At 41.5% G+C, this 21,019-nt stretch overlaps 1 protein-coding gene across 4 annotated transcripts in view; it reads right to left on the bottom strand.

Annotated features, from left to right (window-relative positions):
- svila (supervillin a) overlaps nucleotides 1-21,019 on the bottom strand; it is a 203,345-nt gene that overhangs the window by 7,089 nt on the left and 175,237 nt on the right. For all 4 annotated transcript variants that reach the window (XM_059639188.1, XM_048522082.2, XM_048522099.2 and 1 more), the window contains 9 exons: nucleotides 19,525-19,801; nucleotides 17,295-17,449; nucleotides 16,126-16,231; nucleotides 12,799-13,006; nucleotides 9,772-9,905; nucleotides 8,781-8,936; nucleotides 5,909-6,052; nucleotides 2,614-2,735; nucleotides 2,362-2,517 (listed from right to left, as the gene is read on the bottom strand). In XM_059639188.1, the coding sequence (XP_059495171.1) occupies nucleotides 2,362-2,517; nucleotides 2,614-2,735; nucleotides 5,909-6,052; nucleotides 8,781-8,936; nucleotides 9,772-9,905; nucleotides 12,799-13,006; nucleotides 16,126-16,231; nucleotides 17,295-17,449; nucleotides 19,525-19,801 (1,458 nt within the window). The remainder of the gene's footprint in view (nucleotides 1-2,361; nucleotides 2,518-2,613; nucleotides 2,736-5,908; nucleotides 6,053-8,780; nucleotides 8,937-9,771; nucleotides 9,906-12,798; nucleotides 13,007-16,125; nucleotides 16,232-17,294; nucleotides 17,450-19,524; nucleotides 19,802-21,019) is intronic.

Below are 21,019 nucleotides of genomic sequence, written 5' to 3'. Positions count from 1 at the left end.
ATCCTCACGCTTCAATTTCTGCTTGTAAGCTGGGATGAGGAGTGCAGAGTTGGGATCAGATTTTCGAAAATGAGGATGGGGGATGGAGTGGCAGGCATCTATTCACACTTCTTGTCAGCACCCTTCTCTCCCTCGGCTCATCACCAGCTCATTGTCTGTCTATCCCCTTTTCTTACTCCCTCTGTCTGGGTTTCATCTCCACGTACTCTGTTCAGCACCCCCATTCCAACTCCCTTGCAGTGATCAGCATAAATACCATCATTTCCCAGCTATTGCCAGGTCTGATGAAGGGTCACTAGACTGGATACTGTCTTCTTCTCAACAGATGCAGCCAGACCTGCTGAGTTTCTCCAGAAACATTTTTTGTGCAAGATTTCCAGCATCTGCAGTTCAGTGCTTTTACTTTGGCGAATACAGAGGTCAGGTGGTCCTGCATCAGAATTCAAAATCATCTTACAGGACTTTTAAGAATCATCTGAGCTCCAGGACATCTCTGCAGGAGTTCCTCAGAGTAAATTTTTAAAAAGAAAATCTGTGGTATAATAAACCCCTTGAGTAGGTGGGAATTGAACTCAGGCTTTGCGGCCGAGATAGGTATGTTTCCACTCTACTACAAGAGTTCCAGGAGTTTTTCAGGGGCATGTATTAGGCTCAACCATCTTCAGCTGCTTCAATTTAATCATTTATTATAAGGTCAGAACTAAAGATTGCACAATGTTCAGCATCATTTGTAACTACTCGGATACTGTACATATGTTGATATATAGCAAAACCTGGAAAATATTGAAGTTTGATAGGTGGCAAGTAAAATTCACACCATAAAAATGCAAAGCAGTGACAATGTCTAACAACAGAGAATTGAACTTCCCTTACACTCAATGGCATTAACTTCATTGAATCCCCACAAACAAAATCCAGGGATTACTACTGATCAAAAACTGAACTGGACCAGTCGTATAAATACAAAGCACATCAATTCTGCAAGTAATTCATGTCTTGACTCCTCAAAACCTGTCAATCATACACAAGGCACAAGTCAGGAGTGTGATGGAATACTCCTCACTTGCCTGGATGGGTGCAGCCCCAAGAACACTCAGGAACACCATCTGGGTCAATGCAGCTCACTAGATTTGTACCACATCCACAATAAAAACAACCTTTCCCTCCACTACTGACACTCAGTAGCTGCAGTGTTTACCATCCACCAGATACACTGCAGATATGAATCAAGGAGATTCTTGGACAGTACCTTCCAAATGGATGACTGCTATCACCTTAGAATCTTAAGGGAAGCAGATAATGGGAACATCTGTAATTCCTCCCCAAGCCACTCACCATCTTGCCTAAGAAACATATTGCCGTACTTTAACTGTCTTCGGGTCAAACTCTGGGAACTCCCTCCCTAATGGCATGTGGATCTACCTAGATCAAAGGGACTGCAGCAGTTCAAGATGGCAGCTCACCACTATTTCCTCAGGGGCAATTTGGAATGGGCAATAAATGCTGGGCCAGCCAGTAAAGCCCAAATTACCCGAATTAATAAAATAAATTAGGTCAAATGCAAAAAAGCGAGCAGTTAAGCACATCAATGAATTTTCACCATGAACGGGCTTATTGTCTTTCCATACATTACTGGGAGTCTGACACTTGGCCTCCTTCACAATTTCTGCCCAACGGTCATTTTGCCAACTCTGGCAGACTTTCATAAAAACCTGCCTAAGGTGGATTGGACCATCAAAATTCTCGTATTGGACCAATTTACATGGCTTGGAGTCACTATGAGGCATTATCAGAATTGATGCTATTTAAGGAACAAAGGAGTTTTTGTTAAAATTTCCCTAAAGCTCATATCTACTCATACTTTTACCATGCAGAGGTTGCAGGAGAGTATTCTCTCCAATGGGTTATAAATTGCCTCCATACTCAATGCAAACACAACCCTGAGTGGCCTAAAATCTGTACAATCCACTTACTGTCAGCTTCAGCTGTTTGGCACCCAGATACCAAAATTAATGACAACAATTTATGTCTAATTGAATTTAAAAATTGGAAATTTATTCACTGCCTGGTATAATAAATGCACAGTCACCAAAAAACTTACACTGAATTAAATGCCATCATCATTTGGAACTGATGTTGAACATTTCTTTTATAAAAATTGAAAAATATGCATTGGCAAATTTAATGTGAGTGGGCTATTTTGTGCATTTTCTGCTCCCACAAGCCCCATAAAATTCAGTATATTTTAGGAAAACAGAAGAGACTGAATGCAAAATTGCATCAAAGGATACAATCTCTGCTGCAGTTTGCCAACACAACTTTCGCTACGATCTCTTCAGATTCGGAGTACTCAGAATTTACCTGGAAATCTTCATCCGTCAGATAAATTTCAAGCTTTAATGGATCAACACCCTCTGGCAAAGGCCGAGCTTGAAGTTCTGCCAGTGGATACTGCGTCTTGCACAGCTTGCTCAATACATCCTCTACCAAAATTATTTTATTGCAGCCTTCGGCTTCCTAGGATTTGAAAATAAAAGAAAATTAGAATTTAGGAAACCGGCATCAACAGCAGGAGCATGGCGACTTGGAAATAAACGTGAGTAAAATCTTTACCGTTTCCGTGATCTCTGCAACATCCTCCCTGTGCTCCCAACTGGGAAACATATTTGTAAACGTCAATGGTTCAAAACCTGCATGTATCAGGTAGGATTTTGGTGGCTTTTTGGCATTCTTTACTGTGATCAAGTAATGGAAGAACAATATATGTTATTACCAATCATCACTTCAACTGTAATTAAATCTTTTTTCAGATAATATACACAATGAAATAAATAAATAACAAAGTGTGAAGCTGGAAGAACACAGCAGGCCAAGCAGCATCTCAGGAGCACAAAAGCTGACGTTTCGGGCCTAGACCCTTCATCAGAGAGGGGGATGGGGAGAGGGTTCTGGAATAAATAGGGAGAGAGGGGGAGGCAGACTGAAGATGGATAGAGGAGAAGATAGGTGGAGAGGAGGGTATAGGTGAGGAGGGGATAGGTCAGTCCGGGGAGGACGGACAGGTCAAGGAGGCATACATCATTTTGCTAGACCACGCATTTAATGTATTTAAATTTGCACGGCTCTCTAAATTTAATTGGTCCAAATCTGCTATAGCTGGAAGATTAGGGGAGAATAAACAGACAGAAGAGTTTTGAGGTCATAATCAAGGCAAGTCAGATTGACAAGATATCGCTGGAGGGCATCCTGAATTTTTCAAAGAACATCAGAAATCCCTTGGTCAAATTACTTCAAGTGTAACATAGACATATTTCCTTGGTTAAGGCTTCTGCACTGAAACATGTGATTCTTTAATGTCAGCTTTCATAAGGATACAATAAAGCTGATGGTAGCATCAAATCTTGAGATCACGTTAGTCTTTGGAACTCCTTGTCACTGAGCTTCAGTGTCAGAATCCTTGTGTATATTTAAGACAGAGGTAGATAGATTCTTGATCAGTGGGAGAATCAAGGGTTATGGAGAAAGGGCAGGAAAGTGGACATGGGGAGTGTAGGATCAGTCATGATCCTATTGATCAAAAGAAATAGGCACAGGAATAGGCTGTTCAGCCCAAGCCTGCTCCACCATTCAACAGGATCATGGCTGATCTGACACTCCTTAGCATACATTGGAAGCAATGAGTTGCTTTGGGTTATTTTCAATAAAGGCTGTAACATTGTGGTAAACATGTTGCAACAGTGTAAGTGTGCATGTGGTCTGGAGTTATTGATTGTTAAGACATTCGTAAGGGTTGCCTTTTCTTTACCATACTAAAAATATTTAAGTAATGTTGATTTTGGTTTGTTCATTGCAATAAAGAGGCCAAATACGCTATCTGCCCCTGATCTCAGCCACGGATGCTTTCGTAGTATATGACAACAATATACTAAGCCCCAGTGGTAATTTTTATAAAATTCTTGCATGATACGGGTGTTGCAGGCGAGACCAACATATTTGATTACTGGCGTGGAACAATGGGCCAAAAGCCGACTTTCCATGCAGTAAAATTTCTATAGCACTATCTATGGTCCATTTCTAATTCTGCAGTTGGAGACGCAAATGCTGGCCTTGCCAACCGTGACCATCTAACTTGAGAGAATAAATAAATTAACATGGACGGGAATGGCTTAAATTTTACTGCAGTATGTGATTTTTAGCTTTCAACATATGATTCCCACTCTCTTTGTTCTCAATGTGACACTATGAGCTTCCTTCTTTGAGATACTCACATGATGTACAGAATATGAGGTGATATGAATGAATGGCACTATACAATTGAGAATTTGCCAAATAGGAATCCATATCATCCTTTATCACTATGTTAGGTTTTATTTTCAATTACCTTGTCCTAAATGCATGCAGTATCTGTACAAAGTGGCTGAATTATACCCCATATTAGGCTAGATTTCCAGTCAGACGTCAGGCACAGGACTGGGGAATATTTCCTAGCTCCACCCTATATGGTGCTTTTTAGTCACACCAAAAGTTTTAGTCAACTGAAGGCTATGGAGCAGGTTAGCTCTCCAATCAGGAGCAGAAATGGGAAATCTTGAAACTGAAGGACTAATGGGAGACCCTGAAATACTTAGCCATCAGAAGTCCAACCAGCAGAGACAGGAGTGCTCATCTGAGGATGGAGACTGCGGTGCAGAAGCAAGGACAAGTTTGTTGTCACTGTTTGAAATGTCACAGATGCTAGCCGCAATCCTGGAGGGCCTTGGCAGCCTCTACTGATTGGGGAGGGGTGTTTCACTTGCATGCATCATCAGGACTCCTCCACCTATTGCCGACATGGATGGATATGATCCAGACGGATGTGGACTGTCCAGAATGCTAAATGGAAATTCAGAGCACCGTGGAAACAGGTCCTGTAGGTAACAATAATCGAACTCTGCCTTCCTGGTAGGCAGCCAAGGCAAGCTGAAAACTGCTCTCTTTCAAAATAGGTTAAGGCTGGGATTGTACTGATGAACTGACACGGAGTCCAGGAACCCAAACTATTTTAAAAATACAGCATATTAATTCTACAGAGACTGCAAGACATGCCTAAAAAGCACCACTTTTATAAACTACCATCTTTGACTTGCTATGTTAACATTGCACATCATTTGTGCAAAGAATGTTAAATTGTCTCATTCCAAAATCCTTCAGAATGCCCTAGCTATCTACTGCAGTCATCCTAGATTGAGAGCACAATTAAAATATTTAAAATTCATAATGAAACAAAAGCAGGGGTGGCATGATGTGGTGGTCTTGATTAACAATCCAGAACCCTGGCCTATTGATTTGTGCAACATAATCAGAATTGCTAGAGAAACTCAGCAGGTATGGCAGCATTCAAGAAGAGAGAAATAGAGGTAACATTTCAAGCACAGTGACTCGTTGTCAGAACAAGTGTAATATTTGAATCCCACCATGGCAGATAGTTAGCCATGAACTGAATAAAATCTAGAATTAAAATGTAGTCTAATGGCATCTACTATTGACTGCTGTTAAAAACACATCTGGGTCACTAACAATTTAGGGAAGGAAATCTGCCATCCTTACCAGGTCTGGCTTCCACCGTACTCCAGATCCACACCAATGTGGTTGACTCTTAACTGCCCTTTGAAATGGCAAGTAATTATTCACCAAGGGCAATATGGGAATGGGGAATGAACATGGGTTCAATCAGCAATAGCCTCATTCCGAGTGCAAACAGAAAAAGAGACCCGAAACAGGAGAAAATAAATACAGGGTGGGGAAGAACCAAATAAACAGCTGAAGGGAAAATTACAACATTACCACCTATGAATTAAATGATGGAATTCCAACTCCCAATTAAAATCATTAATTCTTTAGATGATAATTGTCAATATTTGCAACATACCTTTGCAGTATTGTAGCACTGTCTCCATTGCACATTTCCGGTCGGCGTCCCAGCGAATTCGGGCAGACCCTGTGATTTCATTTTCTGTAGGCCACCAGCCCTGCCAAAGGTACACCTCGTGGTGATTGTCCACCAAGAATAAAGCTGGACGTAAGAGACAGAAGATGCTGATATACTCTTGAGTATTGTAGGTTTCTTGAAACTTAGCTGCAAAAGTATCAGGCTGTCTTTTTGGTCAGCAAGCTGTGGATTTCTATCTGGTATTGCTGGTGGATGTTAAGGAAATTAGAGGGTCTTGCAACACAACTTAGACTTGTTGGGCAGAAATGTATGGGGGTGGCAGAGGGACCCAGGAGGAAAGGTAGTGGCCATCAGCCAGACTTTGAACAAGCCTGCACATTATCAGTCAAACCTGGAGTGTGGATTGAATTAGTGCAGAGTGAGTTTTCCGATCCCTCAGTGAGGGGACACCGCACCCTCTGCTGGTTAATCTGATTGGGTCTTCCCGTAAATTTATTCTCAGACTGCCACCAACCGTACAAAGTGTGTATGTCTGTAGCGGATAGATCCATATAATGTGGAATATAAAATACATTTATAAAGAAATTGAATATCATTAGTTACAACCATTAGAATTTACAGCTCTTATTTATGTCAACTTTTAGACAGCATCATGCTTATAGACAAAAGCAAGAAAAAAACAAAACGATTTTCTTTAAACAAAGTCTGCTATGACTTTATGACTATTAACCAGTCACGGTTGGACATAGAACAGTTTTTCCGCCGCCTTCACCTCCACGCTTACTTCTTCGACCGGGAACCTAACCCTCCCTCCATTGACCCCTTTGCCCGCTTCCAACACAAGTCCTCCTCCTGGATACCACCCCCAGGCCTCCTACCTTCCCTCGACCTCTTCATCTCCAACTGCCATCGAGACATTAACCGCCTCAACCTCTCCACACCTCTCACCCACTCCAACCTCTCCTCCGCAGAACAGGCAGCCCTCCACTCCAACCCCAACCTCACCATCAAACCCGCAGACAAGGGTGGCGCAGTGGTAGTATGGCGCACTGACCTCTACATCGCCGAGGCCAAACGCCAACTCTCCGACACCACCTCCTACCGCCCCCTCGATCATGACCCCAACCCCGAGCACCATACCATCATTTCCAACACCATTCATGACCTCATCACCTCAGGGGACCTCCCACCCACAGCCTCCAACCTCATTGTTCCCCAACCCTGCACTGCCCACTTCTATCTTCTTCCCAAAGTCCACAAACCTGCCTGCCCTGGTCGACCCATTGTCTCAGCCTGTTCCTGCCCCACCGAACTCATCTCCACCTATCTGGACTCCATTTTCTCCCCTTTGGTCCAGGAACTCCCTACCTACATCCGTGACACCACCCACGCCCTCCACCTCCTCCAGGACTTCCAATTCCCTGGCCCCCAACACCTCATTTTCATCATGGACGTCCAGTTCCTATACACCTGTATTCCGCGTGCAGATGGCCTCAAGGCCCTCCGCTTCTTCCTGTCCCACAGGCCCGACCAGTCCCCCTCCACCGACACCCTCATCCACCTAGCCGAACTCGTTCTCACCCTCAACAACTTCTCTTTCGATTCCTCCCACTTCCTACAGACAAAGGGGGTGGCCATGGGCACCCGCATGGGCCCCAGCTATGCCTGCCTCTTTGTAGGTTACGTGGAACAGTACACTTGCCACCACACCTCCTCCCTCACCCCTATCCCAGGCCCCAAGGTGACTTTCCATATTAAGCAGAGGTTCACCTGCACATCTGACAATGTGGTATACTGCATCCATTGTACCCGGTGTGGCTTCCTCTACATTGGGGAAACCAAGCGGAGACTTGGGGACTGCTTTGCAGAACACCTCCGCTCGGTTCGCAATAAACAACTGCACCTCCCAGTCGCAAACCATTTTAACTCCCCCTCCAATTCCTTAGACGACATGTCCATCATGGGCCTCCTGCAGTGCCACAATGTTGCCATCCGAAAGTTGCAGGAACAGCAACTCATATTCCGCTTGGGAACCCTGCAGCCCAATGGTATCGATGTGGACTTCACCAGCTTCAAAATCTCCCCTTCCCCTACCGCATCCCAAAACCAGCCCAGCTCTTCCCCTCCACCCACTGCATCCAAAAACCAGTCCAGCCTGTCTCTGCCTCCCTAACCTGTTCTTCCTCTCACCCATCCCTTCCTGCCACCCCAAGCCGCACCTCCATCTCCTACCTACTAACCTCATCCCACCTCCTTGACCTGTCCGTCTTCCCTGGACTGACCTATCCCCTCCCCATCTCCCCACCTATACTCTCCTCTCCACCTATCTTCTTTTCTCTCCATCTTCGGTCTGCCTCCCCTCTCTCCCTATTTATTCCAGAACCCTCACCCCATCCCCCTCTCTGATGAAGGGTCTAGGCCTGAAACGTCAGCTTTTGTGCTCCTGAGATGCTGCTTGGCCTGCTGTGTTCATCCAGTTTCACACTTTATTATCTGCTATGACTCAATCCCACTTTTGGTGCAAATACATCCTGATTTCAAAGATAATCAAGCAAAACTAAAAAGAATTGGCCATTGCATATTTCCACTATTCTATCCTCCAGCTCAATGAGTTTCACAGAGCTTTAGTTTCCTGCAATCCCCACCAATTAAGAAACCACTTTGAGATAAGTACTCATCTCTGTCTTGAGCCATCCAAATAATCCACTGTCTTTTTTCCAGGAGGTTGTCCTTTCTGGATTCAATTAATTCCTTGTTCACTACTTTTACTGTGCTTTAATTAGTGAATTTGCACAATCACTTTTCAAGAATTTATGCTTTCAGATCTGCTGGAATGAAAAATAAAACTAACCTGGCTGTTGGGCAGTATATAAATCTTCTTGTAAAAATGGCATTGAGTTGACCATTGTAGACTCCCTGGCAGGATATAGGTACTCAGTAGCAACAAACTCTCCAGACGAACTACTGAGGATAAAGAGCCGAGGAGTGAAGTTGAATTTTCCTGGATCTGTGAACAAAGTGTGTTTTTAGATTTCAATCACGTGAGGAAAGGAAATGTTAGTAACATTTCAAATGACCTATCTCTGGCAACAGTGATTATAAAATGACACCCTGCTTTCAATATAGTTTCATCGACACTTAAAACATCCATTACAACTACTGAAGTAGCATCTCATTCGAAATATACCACCTCCAACTCCAATATTATTGTGTTATAAAGTGCCACCCAAGATTATGTACTCAAATCCCAGAGTGAGGCTTGAACACAATCTTATTTACAATATCTCTTTCTGCAGATGGGAGTCAAGTTCCGTCTGATGATACTCCTGTCATGTATTCAGTATTTACAACATTGAACAAGCTTTACAAATGCAAGTTTTGTTGATTGAGGAGTGAGAGTGATGACAATTGAACAGGGCTGAAATGGAGTACACCGTTGACTGTAACATATTAAACAGAAAATTATTGTTCTGTTCTATAGGCAACCGTTCAATATATTGAACGTGTGCTTAATAGTTTATTTCATAATTGAGAAAAAATAGAATATGGGAGAGAATGCTATAAAAACAAATCTTCAGTACACTGACTCAGTTAGTACCACTGCTCATCATCCAGTGCCCTCTTGCAGTTAATGCTCATTTCAATGTAAGTTTTCTATAGACACACTAGAGAGAAAGGAACATCTTTCATACTATTCAGTGCAGACTGTGCTAGTTACTTTTTCTGAAGCCGGAAACAATTTGAAGTACAAGGCAGCCACAGAGAAAGACTTGCTCATCTCTAAATACTGTCACTACCTACTTGCAGAAATATTTTGTAACAAATCACAAAACACATGTTACCTTGCAACATGCAGTCATAGGCTTTTCGATCTCTTCTTCCTAATGCTTCAAAGAACTCCACTGTTTCAGATCCCTCGTCACATTCATGTATGGTCACATTGATACTACTGTGTAGCCCTGCCTCCAATGGTCGCCTGTAAAGTGTGGTTATGTTAGTTTGTAGTCTGTTGTAGTTACAAGCATTGACTAAAGTTTGGTCAGAGTATAATCTACCATTCATGTTGTGACCCTTTTATATAAAAAAAGAGACTTAACCTGGAGCCAAACCAGTCTGCAGTTTTCCTTCAAAAGGGTGTAAACAAAATTACTTTCAAATGGAGGGAAAAAGAAAGACTGCTCTTCTTTTTAAAGCAACCCCTGGTCATTCCAAGGCACAGTAAATTACTTATACATCTTTTGACAACATTTTGTCAGAAAACACATCAACCAATTTGTGCCTAGCTAGCAAGATAAACATCAATTTGATAAATTTGACATTCTGTTTAAGCAATGATGGGTGAAGAATGATTCTCATTCAGGATAATCCGGTGAATGCCATTACCTTTTTTTCTACCCCCCCCCACCCCCCAAATACACCAGGGCTTTTCTAAATTAGGTAATTTATTTTATAGGTAGGTGGGGCCTACATTTAAAGTTTCATCAAGAAATTACTACCTCTGTAAGTATTCACGTAAATGGCAGGTCTCTTCGGAGCATTGGCATACAGAGGCATCTTGGGGTGCCAGTTCACAGCTCCCTGAAAGTGGCAACACAAGGTGGCAAAGGTGGTGCATGGCACGTTTGCCTTCATTGATGGGGGCACCGTGTATAAATGTCAACAAGTCATGTTGGAAACTTTAATTAGGCTACATTTGGAGTATTGCGTCCAGTTCAGATTGCCACACTACTGAAATGAAGTTGAGGCTTTAGACAGGGTTTAAAAAGGATTTACCAGGATGCTGCCTGAATTGGAGCGTATTGGCTACATGGAGAGGTTGGACAAACTTGGGTTGCTTTGCTACAGCATCAAAGACTGAAGGGGCGACCTGAAAGAAGTATATAAAATTGAGAGAGGCACTAATAAGGTGGATAGTTGGAATCTTTACCCAGAGTGAAAATGTCAAATACTAGGAGACAAAGGTTAAGGGGAAGTTTAAAGCAGATGTGCAATGAAAGTTTTGTTTTTTTTTAAACACAGAAGGTGCTGAGTGCTTGGTATGTGCTGTCAGCGGAGGTGCTAGAATCAGAGACGATAGCAATGTTTAAGAGGAATTTAGACTGACAGATAAACAAGCAGGGAACGGAGAAGGATGGACCACGTGCAGGCTGATGGAATTAGTTTGGCAATGGCATCATGATCAGCATAGATATTGTGGGCCAAAAGGTATGTTCCTGTGCTATACTGTTCTATATTCTGACAGTGGAGCATTAACTCTGTACTGCACTACAGGCGTATATGAGGGGTCTCTTCATCTGAGAAATTGAGGATTCTCACAAAGATAGAGAAGCAAATACTGGTTTTAAAAACATAACTTTGTTAATTTAAATAAGATCTTAAGAACAAAAAAGCTACTGTAGGTAAGTATATGGTATTGATTTAAAAAATGTTACATATCATTTTCTTGAGACTGCAACAATAATAGCCATGAACTGTACGGCCTGGTGTAGGACTGGAATGGGCAAAGTAGAAGTCACACAACACCAGGTTATAGTCCAGAGATAATGGGAACTGCAGATGCTGGAGATTCCAAGATAATAAAATGTGAGGCTGGATGAACACAGCAGGCCAAGCAGCATCCCAGGAGCACAAAAGCTGACGTTTCGGGCCTAGACCCTTCATCAGAGACCCTTCATCTCTGATGAAGGGTCTAGGCCCGAAACGTCAGCTTTTGTGCTCCTGGGATGCTGCTTGGCCTGCTGTGTTCATCCAGCCTCACATTTTATTATCCAGGTTATAGTCCAACAGGTTTACTTGAAATCACAAGCTTTGGAGCGCAGCCCCTTTGTCACATGAAGGAGCAGTGCTCTGAAAGCTTATGATTTCAAATGAGCCTGTTAGACAATAACCTGGTGTCATCTGACTTCTGACTTTGCAATAATAATAGGCATTTTAAACACATACAGACAAGATGTCTCTGCTTTAAATTAGTTCATCTTAAAATCTCAAACCAAGAGTAGAAATTTAAGCTTGTGTTGACTGAGGGAACAACATAGCCACAACTTCATGATGATAGATCCAAAGATAATATATGTACTACAATATGAATATGCTACACTAGTGTAACAGCTCATTTGTATTTTAATTATATCAGCCACTTATGGACAGTAAACCTTGGCCTCAAGATCCGCAAACAGCTTATATAATGTATACTGGAATTCTGCGTACTCTCATACGATAGTGAACAATGCAGTGGACCAGTGAAATTTACAACACAGTTATGAGAGCAGACCAGAAGGTGAATAGACTGCAATGAGTGGTTTGCTGACTGCCCCTCACAGCCTCTCTACATCCATGTAGGGCAATGTAATTTGCTTGAATATTGCCCCGACACTGGACTGAATAGCAATCTCCTCTGCAATGTCAGCATGCTATGACTGCATGGTGTCTGAAATACAGGATGCATTGTATCAAGCAGATTTCTTCCCCTGAGAGAGACATGAGCTACAACTCTGGAATATCACCACCTTCTAGGCACACAGCACCATGATTCAAATATAGTCCGCCTTTCCTTCCTTGCTGCTGAGTCATTATCCTGGAAATACCCATCCTATAATATGTGGAAGCACAATCACAAGGACTGCAGTGGCTCAAGGCAGGCCATCACAAATTCTGCAGGTCACAGAATCACCCAAATGCTTAGAACAAACTTTAAAAAATGTTTTCTTTTATAAAAAAAATTAAAAATTCCTTTAATTGTTAAAATATTGTATTTAGTCAAAGATTAATATTCCATGTGGAATACCTGCATTTAGTTCTTTTCTTAAAAATAATTTACAGAAATACAAGTTGGTGGGTATCATTGCTTTCTCCAAGTATGTGTCACTTACAGTTCCTTGATTTTGTTGGCTTCAGTCCTCCCTACAACCTTTGTGTGTGGTTGTGCTTTGCAACCATGCCATAGGTAAATGACTGCCTTGTTGACATTCAGCAAAATCATGGAAGTTCTGGATCTCAGGCTACTGCAGTGACAAGCTACTTCAAGCAAGTTTCCTTCCATTGGAAGCTCTCCTCTGACGCAGTACAACCGCCAACCACCTATAGAGGGCAGTAACAGAAAGCACATCAGGATCAATTATTACATATTCCACGTAAGTTGAAAAACACAAAACATTTTCCATGCACATGGTCTATTTCAAACAGAAATCCAGATGGCTTTTCCATGCTTCAGTTTACACAGATTCCCAAAGGATCTGAGGAAATGTCACCACATTCTCAAAGTACTTACTTTAGAACTGTGTATAAGAATTTGTATGTTTTTACTTGTATGTTCCATTTCACCCAATATTTCCTCATGCTTTTCTTGGGTGGGTGAACGGGCAGAATTTCATTTTGTCAGCAGTGTGACTCAACATCACCTTTGAAGTGTTCCATTGTGTCAAATCTCTGTTAACAAATACAAGGGTTTCTAAAAAAAAATTAATTCATTGTTTGTGGGCATCACTGCCTGGGCCTGCACTTATTTTGCCAGCTGCCTTTGAGAAGGTGGTGTGCTGCCTCCTTGAACTGCTGCAGTGTATTTGCTGTAGGTAGATCTAAGCTTCCTTGGTCCTCCTGTCACGAGTACCTTCCTTGAAATGGGCTAAGATGATTTGCATTTGCAGCTAGAACTCAGGCATTCTAAGCATGTGATCAGAGATAATGGGAACTGGTGTGGATCTGGAGTAGCAACATTGATGGTGCTACTCAAGGGCCTTGAGGTGGTATCTATATGTAGTCTAAGTTTTGAAGCCATAAAGAAATGACAGGAAGACGACTGCCTTATACACAAGGATCTTGAATTCAGCACTGATGTCGCAGTTGTCAAAAACTCTCATCCTTATGAGTTTGAAAGCAGTGCTCGCAGATCGTTTGTGATGTTGGATCACTGCATCAATAGGCAGCCTTAGATGTGAGATGGCTCCCAGGTAGGAGAAATGGTCACGTTTTGGAGGATTTTTCCATTGACCTTCGGGGAGGAATAGACTGGAACTTTCCCAGGGATGGGAAAGGACCAATATTTCAGTATGCTTCCACAAAGGCATTAATTGAGGCTTGAAGAATCTCCTATGAGACAGCAGAGATGATACCGTCATCAGCTTACTGAAGTTTCACTAGTGAAGTCAGTGTTATTTCTTATTTCAACTGGTTGATGTTGAAAGGTTTTCTGTCCATCCTGTGGACAATGTCCAGACCACTGGGAAGCTTGTAGATCCACAATGCCATTAGGGAATTCTGACCCAGTGACACTGAAGCAATGGTGATACATTTCCAAGTCAGAATGGTGAGTAGCTTATAGGGAAACCTACAGGTGATGTTCCCACTGGATCTGCTACCTTTGACCTTCCAGATGATGGTGATCATGGATTTAGAAGGTTTTATCTAAGAAGTCTTGGTGAATTTCTTCAGTGTGATAGCAGCTCATGGTGCAGTAGCCCCAGGAGAATCAAGGTAAGTCTGCATGGCATGCAAATGAATTTCTCCCCATACAAAACCTTTATTCTACAGAGTCCACATATGTCATACTGTCCCCTAATGAACCTTCCCTGCTACCTCAGAAAAAACTTAAGCAAATTAGTTAAACAGGATGTGCTTTTAACAAATCTGTGCTGGTTTTCCTTCCATTATCCAGAAATGTGTAAAAAAAAACTGTTAATTCCATTTTAGATAATCATCTCCAAAAGCTTTTCCACAGCTGAGATTAAACTGATTGGGCCGCGATTATAGGAGTTATCCAAAAAGCTTACTGTTGAACATTCCTTCAGAAATTATTGCATGTCAAAAGACATTACAGATTTTAACTAGAATTTACAGAAAATAGTAGATTAGCCAACTGCATTCTACACAGAGAATAACTCATCTTTTGTTTAGTCGATCATTTATTGGCCTTTATTATCTGATGTTATTATTTTGCAACTCTATGGTAGTGCAGATTTGTTATGCAGTTATTAAGTCATATTGAGAGGCAAGGGTTTAAACTTACCTTAACCCCTCTGGGCCGCAGACCAGCTGTGACTAACCTAAGCCTCTGTTAATGTTGCTTGTTAGCAACCGCAGGGAGCTAAGGAAATAGTTGTCAGAAAATAACTTCCAATGCGCTCAGGGGCTTTTCTCCAAGTCACCCTCTACCAATACAGAGATAATGGGAACTGCAGATGCTGGAGATTCCAAGATAATAAAATGTGAGGCTGGATGAACACAGCAGGCCAAGCAGCATCTCAGGAGCACAAAAGCTGACGTTTCGGGCCTAGACCCTTCTAGGCCCGAAACGTCAGCTTTTGTGCTCCTGAGATGCTGCTTGGCCTGCTGTGTTCATCCAGCCTCACATTTTATTATCTCTACCAATACAGTTCACTTCTGTAACTCAGCAATGTAAATATCAAAGCTAGATCGCCTCTGGTGAAGCTGAACCCACTCACTGCCGACTGACAATCTCTACATCTGCAATGGTGGAGAACTGGGAAAAGACATCCCATTGATTCATAGGAGGTATGTGACACAGAGGGAAGAAAAGAATAAGAATGGAACAAGAGCATAATATATCAAAATAAGTTACCTCTAAAACAATGTGTTTTGGAGAACAAGGAGTAGCTCAATTGTGTTATAACTGATTGGCCTGACCACTAAAGATGGTATCACAAATCAGCTGTATTGGAACGATTTGTGGGCTAGATCGGGTACGAGTAAGAGGTTTCCTTAATTACTAACATAATTCATGCTTTTCACTTGTAGATATTTTTCGAATTCATACTCAATATTCCATGGTGGAGTATGAACGCAAGACCTCTAAAGATCAGTCCAATATCATGACTTCATGAAAGAAAATAGTAGGCAGATCATATAGAAATATACATGGCTAATAAGCCATGTTGTGGACTAAACCTTCCAAACAGAATAACACTTCAGACACTTGCATTTGAAAGACATGGAGTACATTGTGCACGCAATGCTGCTTTCAATGGATATTACTGAATAAGGTAGCGCAGGTAACAGCTCCGAGGAATCAAGGCAAGCCGGCACAGCATACAAATGAGTTTCTCCCCTATAAATATGAATCTACAGAGAGTTATATAGTTGAGTACAAGACTCTGATTGCAATGTGTTACGTTTGCTTTATCCAATTCTATATTATTATGCTAACATATCTAATAAATATCAAAACCATAAGGAGCTTTTACTTTGTGAGTTTTCTTCTTCCTCTTCCCTTTTGCCAGCATGCACAATCATTCCTCCTTGAAACAGCTGTAGGAAACAGGGCGGCTCCTTTCCCTGCAGCACTTGGACCTGCAATAATACAAGGTTTAGAAAAAAAACACAATCAAGCATTAGAGCATTTCTTTTCTTAAACTAGATTATTTAACAAGAGAGTGAAACGCACAAACCAGCTTTTTCACTTGACTAAAATTTAATACTATAGTAATAGTCACAATGGTTCTTTCATACGAAGATCTTACAAATCACAACTCACAGATTTTACTGCAGCAATCAATACAAAGGCATTATAAAAGGCTTGTTCATCACCACAAAAGAACTATTTGTACTGTAATTGGGCGGGGGGTGAGTGGATGTAATATTCAAAAATGAAACTGAAAGGTGCAAGAAAAACAAAGAACAGAAAATAAATAGGATAAAGCAAAAATAAACCTAGAGTAAAACATGACACACAGTGAAACGATGGTTCTTTTGGCATTTCAAGTTTCTTGAAAATATCATTCCTAAACCTGGGATCTAGTGCAACCTTGGAGTCCAGCAAAATCTGCACTAGTGCTGCTTGCTAAATGTAAATATGATTAAAAAATAACAATGCCAACTAGTCAGCCTACAAGACTGAGTAAGACTGTGAGTTGCTATTTCAACAGTAACATTTTTGCGTAATATTAATTTAAAGCAAATGGAAGAAATGTAGAAATTTGCTTTGTGACAACTCTATTAACTCCAAACGTGCAGATACAAATTAAATCTGCTGAAATGCAATTGCAGTTACCCAGATCTTAAGAACATAATCTGTTTCAAGTGTTCTTCTTTCAGGCTATTCTGTTTTTAAAAGAGTCATATGCATGAAAACAGACCCTTTGCTTCAACCAGTCCATGCTGACCATGTTCCAAACTAGTCATCATTTAACAGCTTACCTCTGTAATCTCTACAGTGATTTCTGAAGATGTAACCTGGAAGGGTGACATGCAGCACTTCATTTAAAGAACAAGTCATTAGCTCAAACATTAAACTAATTATTCTGAAACAGGAAATGTGAATCGTTTTATAATATCTTATGAAAAGTCACAACTGTTTTATCTTTTCTGTGGCAGGACACTGCCATTCTCCACCTTATATATAGGGAAGACCCACCTGTGCGCCTCGCTCCTCATCTAATTCTACAGTCATCAGAGCTGACGTTCCTTTCTCACTCACAGTTGAATGACGCCCTTGCCAAAAGTAGTACACACACTTCTCCTTTCCGATAGCAGTGTTTCGAACAAACTCAGACTTCTGCCTTTTACCAACTATGGTATAAGTAAAGAAATAAAAATAGATTATGCAGCAACAGAATCAAAGGAGGTCCTATGGATTACAGAATCCACCTACGTGGAAATTATTTTTTCTCTGCGACATTTCCTACCCCTTGGCCCCAGCTTCCCAAAGACTTTCTGCCAATGATCCATCTGTGCTGAGAAATAACACAGTGTGGAGCTGGGGGAGCACTGCAGGCCAGGCAGCATCAGAGGAGCAGGAAAACTGACGTTTCGGGTTGGGACCTTTTTTCAGACCCTCCCTTCAGAGGAAGGGTCGAAGGGTCCCGATCCGAAACGTCAGCTTTCCCAATCCTCTGGTGCTGCTTGGCCTGCTGTGTACCTCCAGCTCCATCCTGTTATCTTTGACTCCAGCATCGGCAGTTCTTAATATCTCTGTGCTTAGAGGTGCTTTGGATATGGCTTCAATAATAGGGCAAAATGTTTTTTTAAAATTCACTTGTGGGAAGTGGGTGTCGCTGGCTGGGCCAGCATTTATTGCCCCTCCCTAGTTGCCCTCGAGAGGGTGGTGGTGAGCTGCAGTCTTGAAGCGGTGTAGTCCATGTGCTGTAGGGTGGCCCACAATGCCATTAGGGAGGGGATTCCAAGACTTTGACTCAGCGACAGTGAAGGAAATGGTGATATTGTCTCAACTGAGTGCCAGGGAAGGGAAATTGCTGGTGGTAGTGTTCCCATGTATCTGCTGCCCTAGTCATTATGGTTGGAAGTGTTTGTGGGTTTGGAAGGTGCTGTCTGAGGATCATTGGTGAATCATAACAGTATAGTTGTAGATACATATTGCTGCTACTGAGTGTCAGTGATGGAAAGGGCTATTTAATCAGGAGCCTGTTGTCTAGGCCTGAAACGTCGGCCTTCCTGCTCCTCTGATGCTGCTTGGCCTGCTGTGTTCATCCAGCTCTACACCTTGTTATCTCCAATTCTCCAGCATCCGCAGCTCCTACTATCTCTGTTGCATATCTGCCTGAATTTCTACCTATGTTATACAGATGTCAATCACTGTTATTGTAAAAACACCATCTTGGACTTAATTAAGAATACCATGTGTACTCAAATTTTCAGAGACCTCGCTTTGTTCTGCTCAAACATTGACTGTGAAGAAGTCCCACTACATTCAATAATACTGTTTCATACCGGGGTTTATCATTACACAACTAAAATACTGCAGATGTGATAAATCTGAAAACAAATCCCACAGAAAATGTTGGAAATATATAACCAAATTAATATACGCTCATGAGACTTGTTCAAAACAGGTGGTTTTGGCAGGAATAAAATTTTATTCACTTATTCCTTTATTTTCCATATGTACCAACGAACGTTGGACTGGCTAGAAACAAATAATGTCTGGCATGATTTTAATAGGAACCGGGCAAGGACAGTTATATTGAAGCCTGATCCCGTTGCTTTCCTGCCAAGACTGATCCTAACTCCCCTTTTGAACATGCAGGTGTGAGATCAGGGAAGAGTGAATGGAGGAGGAAATTGTCACAAGGAGAGAGAAGAGTCTTCCTTCAAATCTGAAGATCACAGTTTCAATGGTCTCAGGATGCTGCTGCAATGATCATTAAAAACTTGAACAGGATAGGATTGTGACCCCAGCAGAGTAAAAAAAAAAATTAGCGATGCATTTGATTTTGGGCCAGGACTAAGAGTATTTCTCTAAGCCTGACCGGTCCCGGCCTCTCCAACTCAGCTCCTATTCTGCAGCCAAATTTCTGTTCCCTTTTGTCGATGGCCAAGCAGTGGAGTTGGGTGGAACTCTGTGGATATTTAATTAAGTGAAACCCAGCCATAAGATTAACCAAGTCTCCATGACCCTGGCCTCTCAGCCTTGTGACTCACATGCACCATACACCTCCATTCTGTATCGTCATTTGGTGTACATCTAAATGTCACAGCATTTTGGAATTATACCTTCCGGCAATATAAGCAAAATAGAAGTTACAAGGCTTTTAGTCTTGCTCTGGTAAGACTCTAAGTGTCATTTCTATTTGGTTTAGTTTCAGAACTTGTATCAAATACTTTAATTTCACACCATAAACACTAACCTGTGGTGCTGACCAGGTACTTTGACTTCACCACGTAGGTATCGCCTTCATGAAACTGCCCAATGCTCTGCTTGGGCAATCTACTATAGTCAAATTCAAGTATGTGCCATACATCAACTGAGAGGGTGGTGATCTCAAACTGCCTTCCATCTTCTCCCTCTACTATTCCATAGCCACGTCCGATATTTAACCCATCTAGTGTCGTCCCAACAGGGGCTGCAGACTGAGGAATCATCAGGGTGACATCATATGGTCTAAGATCATTTCCATACTCCTGCTACAAGAAATGAATGTAAGTTGTATGCAAATTTAATTTAAACAGTTAACAAAATTTGAGTCTCAAATTGCACTTTAATGAAAAAAAGGCCACTAGTTGATTCCAAGGCAATCTTGAAAGGGATGAAATCCGATTCTTCCTTTTCCTTTCCCAATTGTACATTTCCCAAAGCAGTTCAGAGAAACATTTTGGTTTCACAAGTTAATTTTCTTTGTTATAGATTGCGTGTCATTTTCAGGCTACAAGGTAGAATTTGTAATTGATTCCTGGAGTTAGGTAGGAAATAATTGCACACCACTTGAACACTTTCAGTTATAGCTAATCCACAATGAAAACAACCTGAATAATACTGAAGGAAACAAAAACAGTCCGTCAAGAGTTTAACTCATCTTCCCACCAGAATTGAGTGCATGAATGAAAATTTAATTCTCACCAGCTTCACACTGATCGGATAGAAAAAAAAAGTCTAGCTAGAACTTTTGTAGATTTAAAATAAAAATACTGTTAGAGGCTTGGTATTAATCCTACAGTAACATAATACAGCTATAGTGCTGGATTCTGTTGCTTTGGTTTCAACTAATAAAAAAGTATCCAACATCATTCATTCTGTCGGTGGGGCAGTGGAACAACAGGATCTCGGTGTTAAAATACACGCATCATTGAAAGTTGCTTCGCGTCTGCAAGACCATTAAAAAAGCAAATCAAATGCTAAGCTTTATTTATAGAAGGACGGAATCAAAAAGTACAAACATTATGTTAAACTTATACTGAACCTTGGTTAGTCTACACTTAATCTTCTTAAAAGACACTGTCTCTCCAGTTCTGATTGCCGCATTGCAGGCACTAGAGAAGGTGCAACAAACACTTAAGAAATGAGTACGCATATGCATCAGGAAAGACTAATAGGCTTGGTTTCTTTCCTTGATCAAGAAAGACAAGGAAATGTGATCTATTATGGTATTGGCAATTATGGTAGATATTGATAAAGTGCATATAGAGAAAATTTTCCTTGTGTAGGAAGTGGTTCCACTAGTAGTCATCAGACAAGATAGTCATAAGCATTTTAATAGGGCGTTCAGAATAAAACTTTTCACGCAGAGTAATGAGAATAAAGAACATGCTGTTACAAAATGGTTGAAGTGAATAGCATAGATGAATTTAGGGGGAACCTCAACAAGTATTTGAGGGAGAATGGAACGGGTTTACATTTAAATGAAT

The sequence above is a fragment of the Stegostoma tigrinum genome, chromosome 2 (genome assembly GCF_030684315.1).
Source record: "Stegostoma tigrinum isolate sSteTig4 chromosome 2, sSteTig4.hap1, whole genome shotgun sequence".
Taxonomy (NCBI): Eukaryota; Metazoa; Chordata; class Chondrichthyes; order Orectolobiformes; family Stegostomatidae; genus Stegostoma; species Stegostoma tigrinum.
The sequence above is the reverse complement of the archived record's forward strand: the minus strand, read 5'-3'. Positions and strand labels throughout refer to the sequence as shown.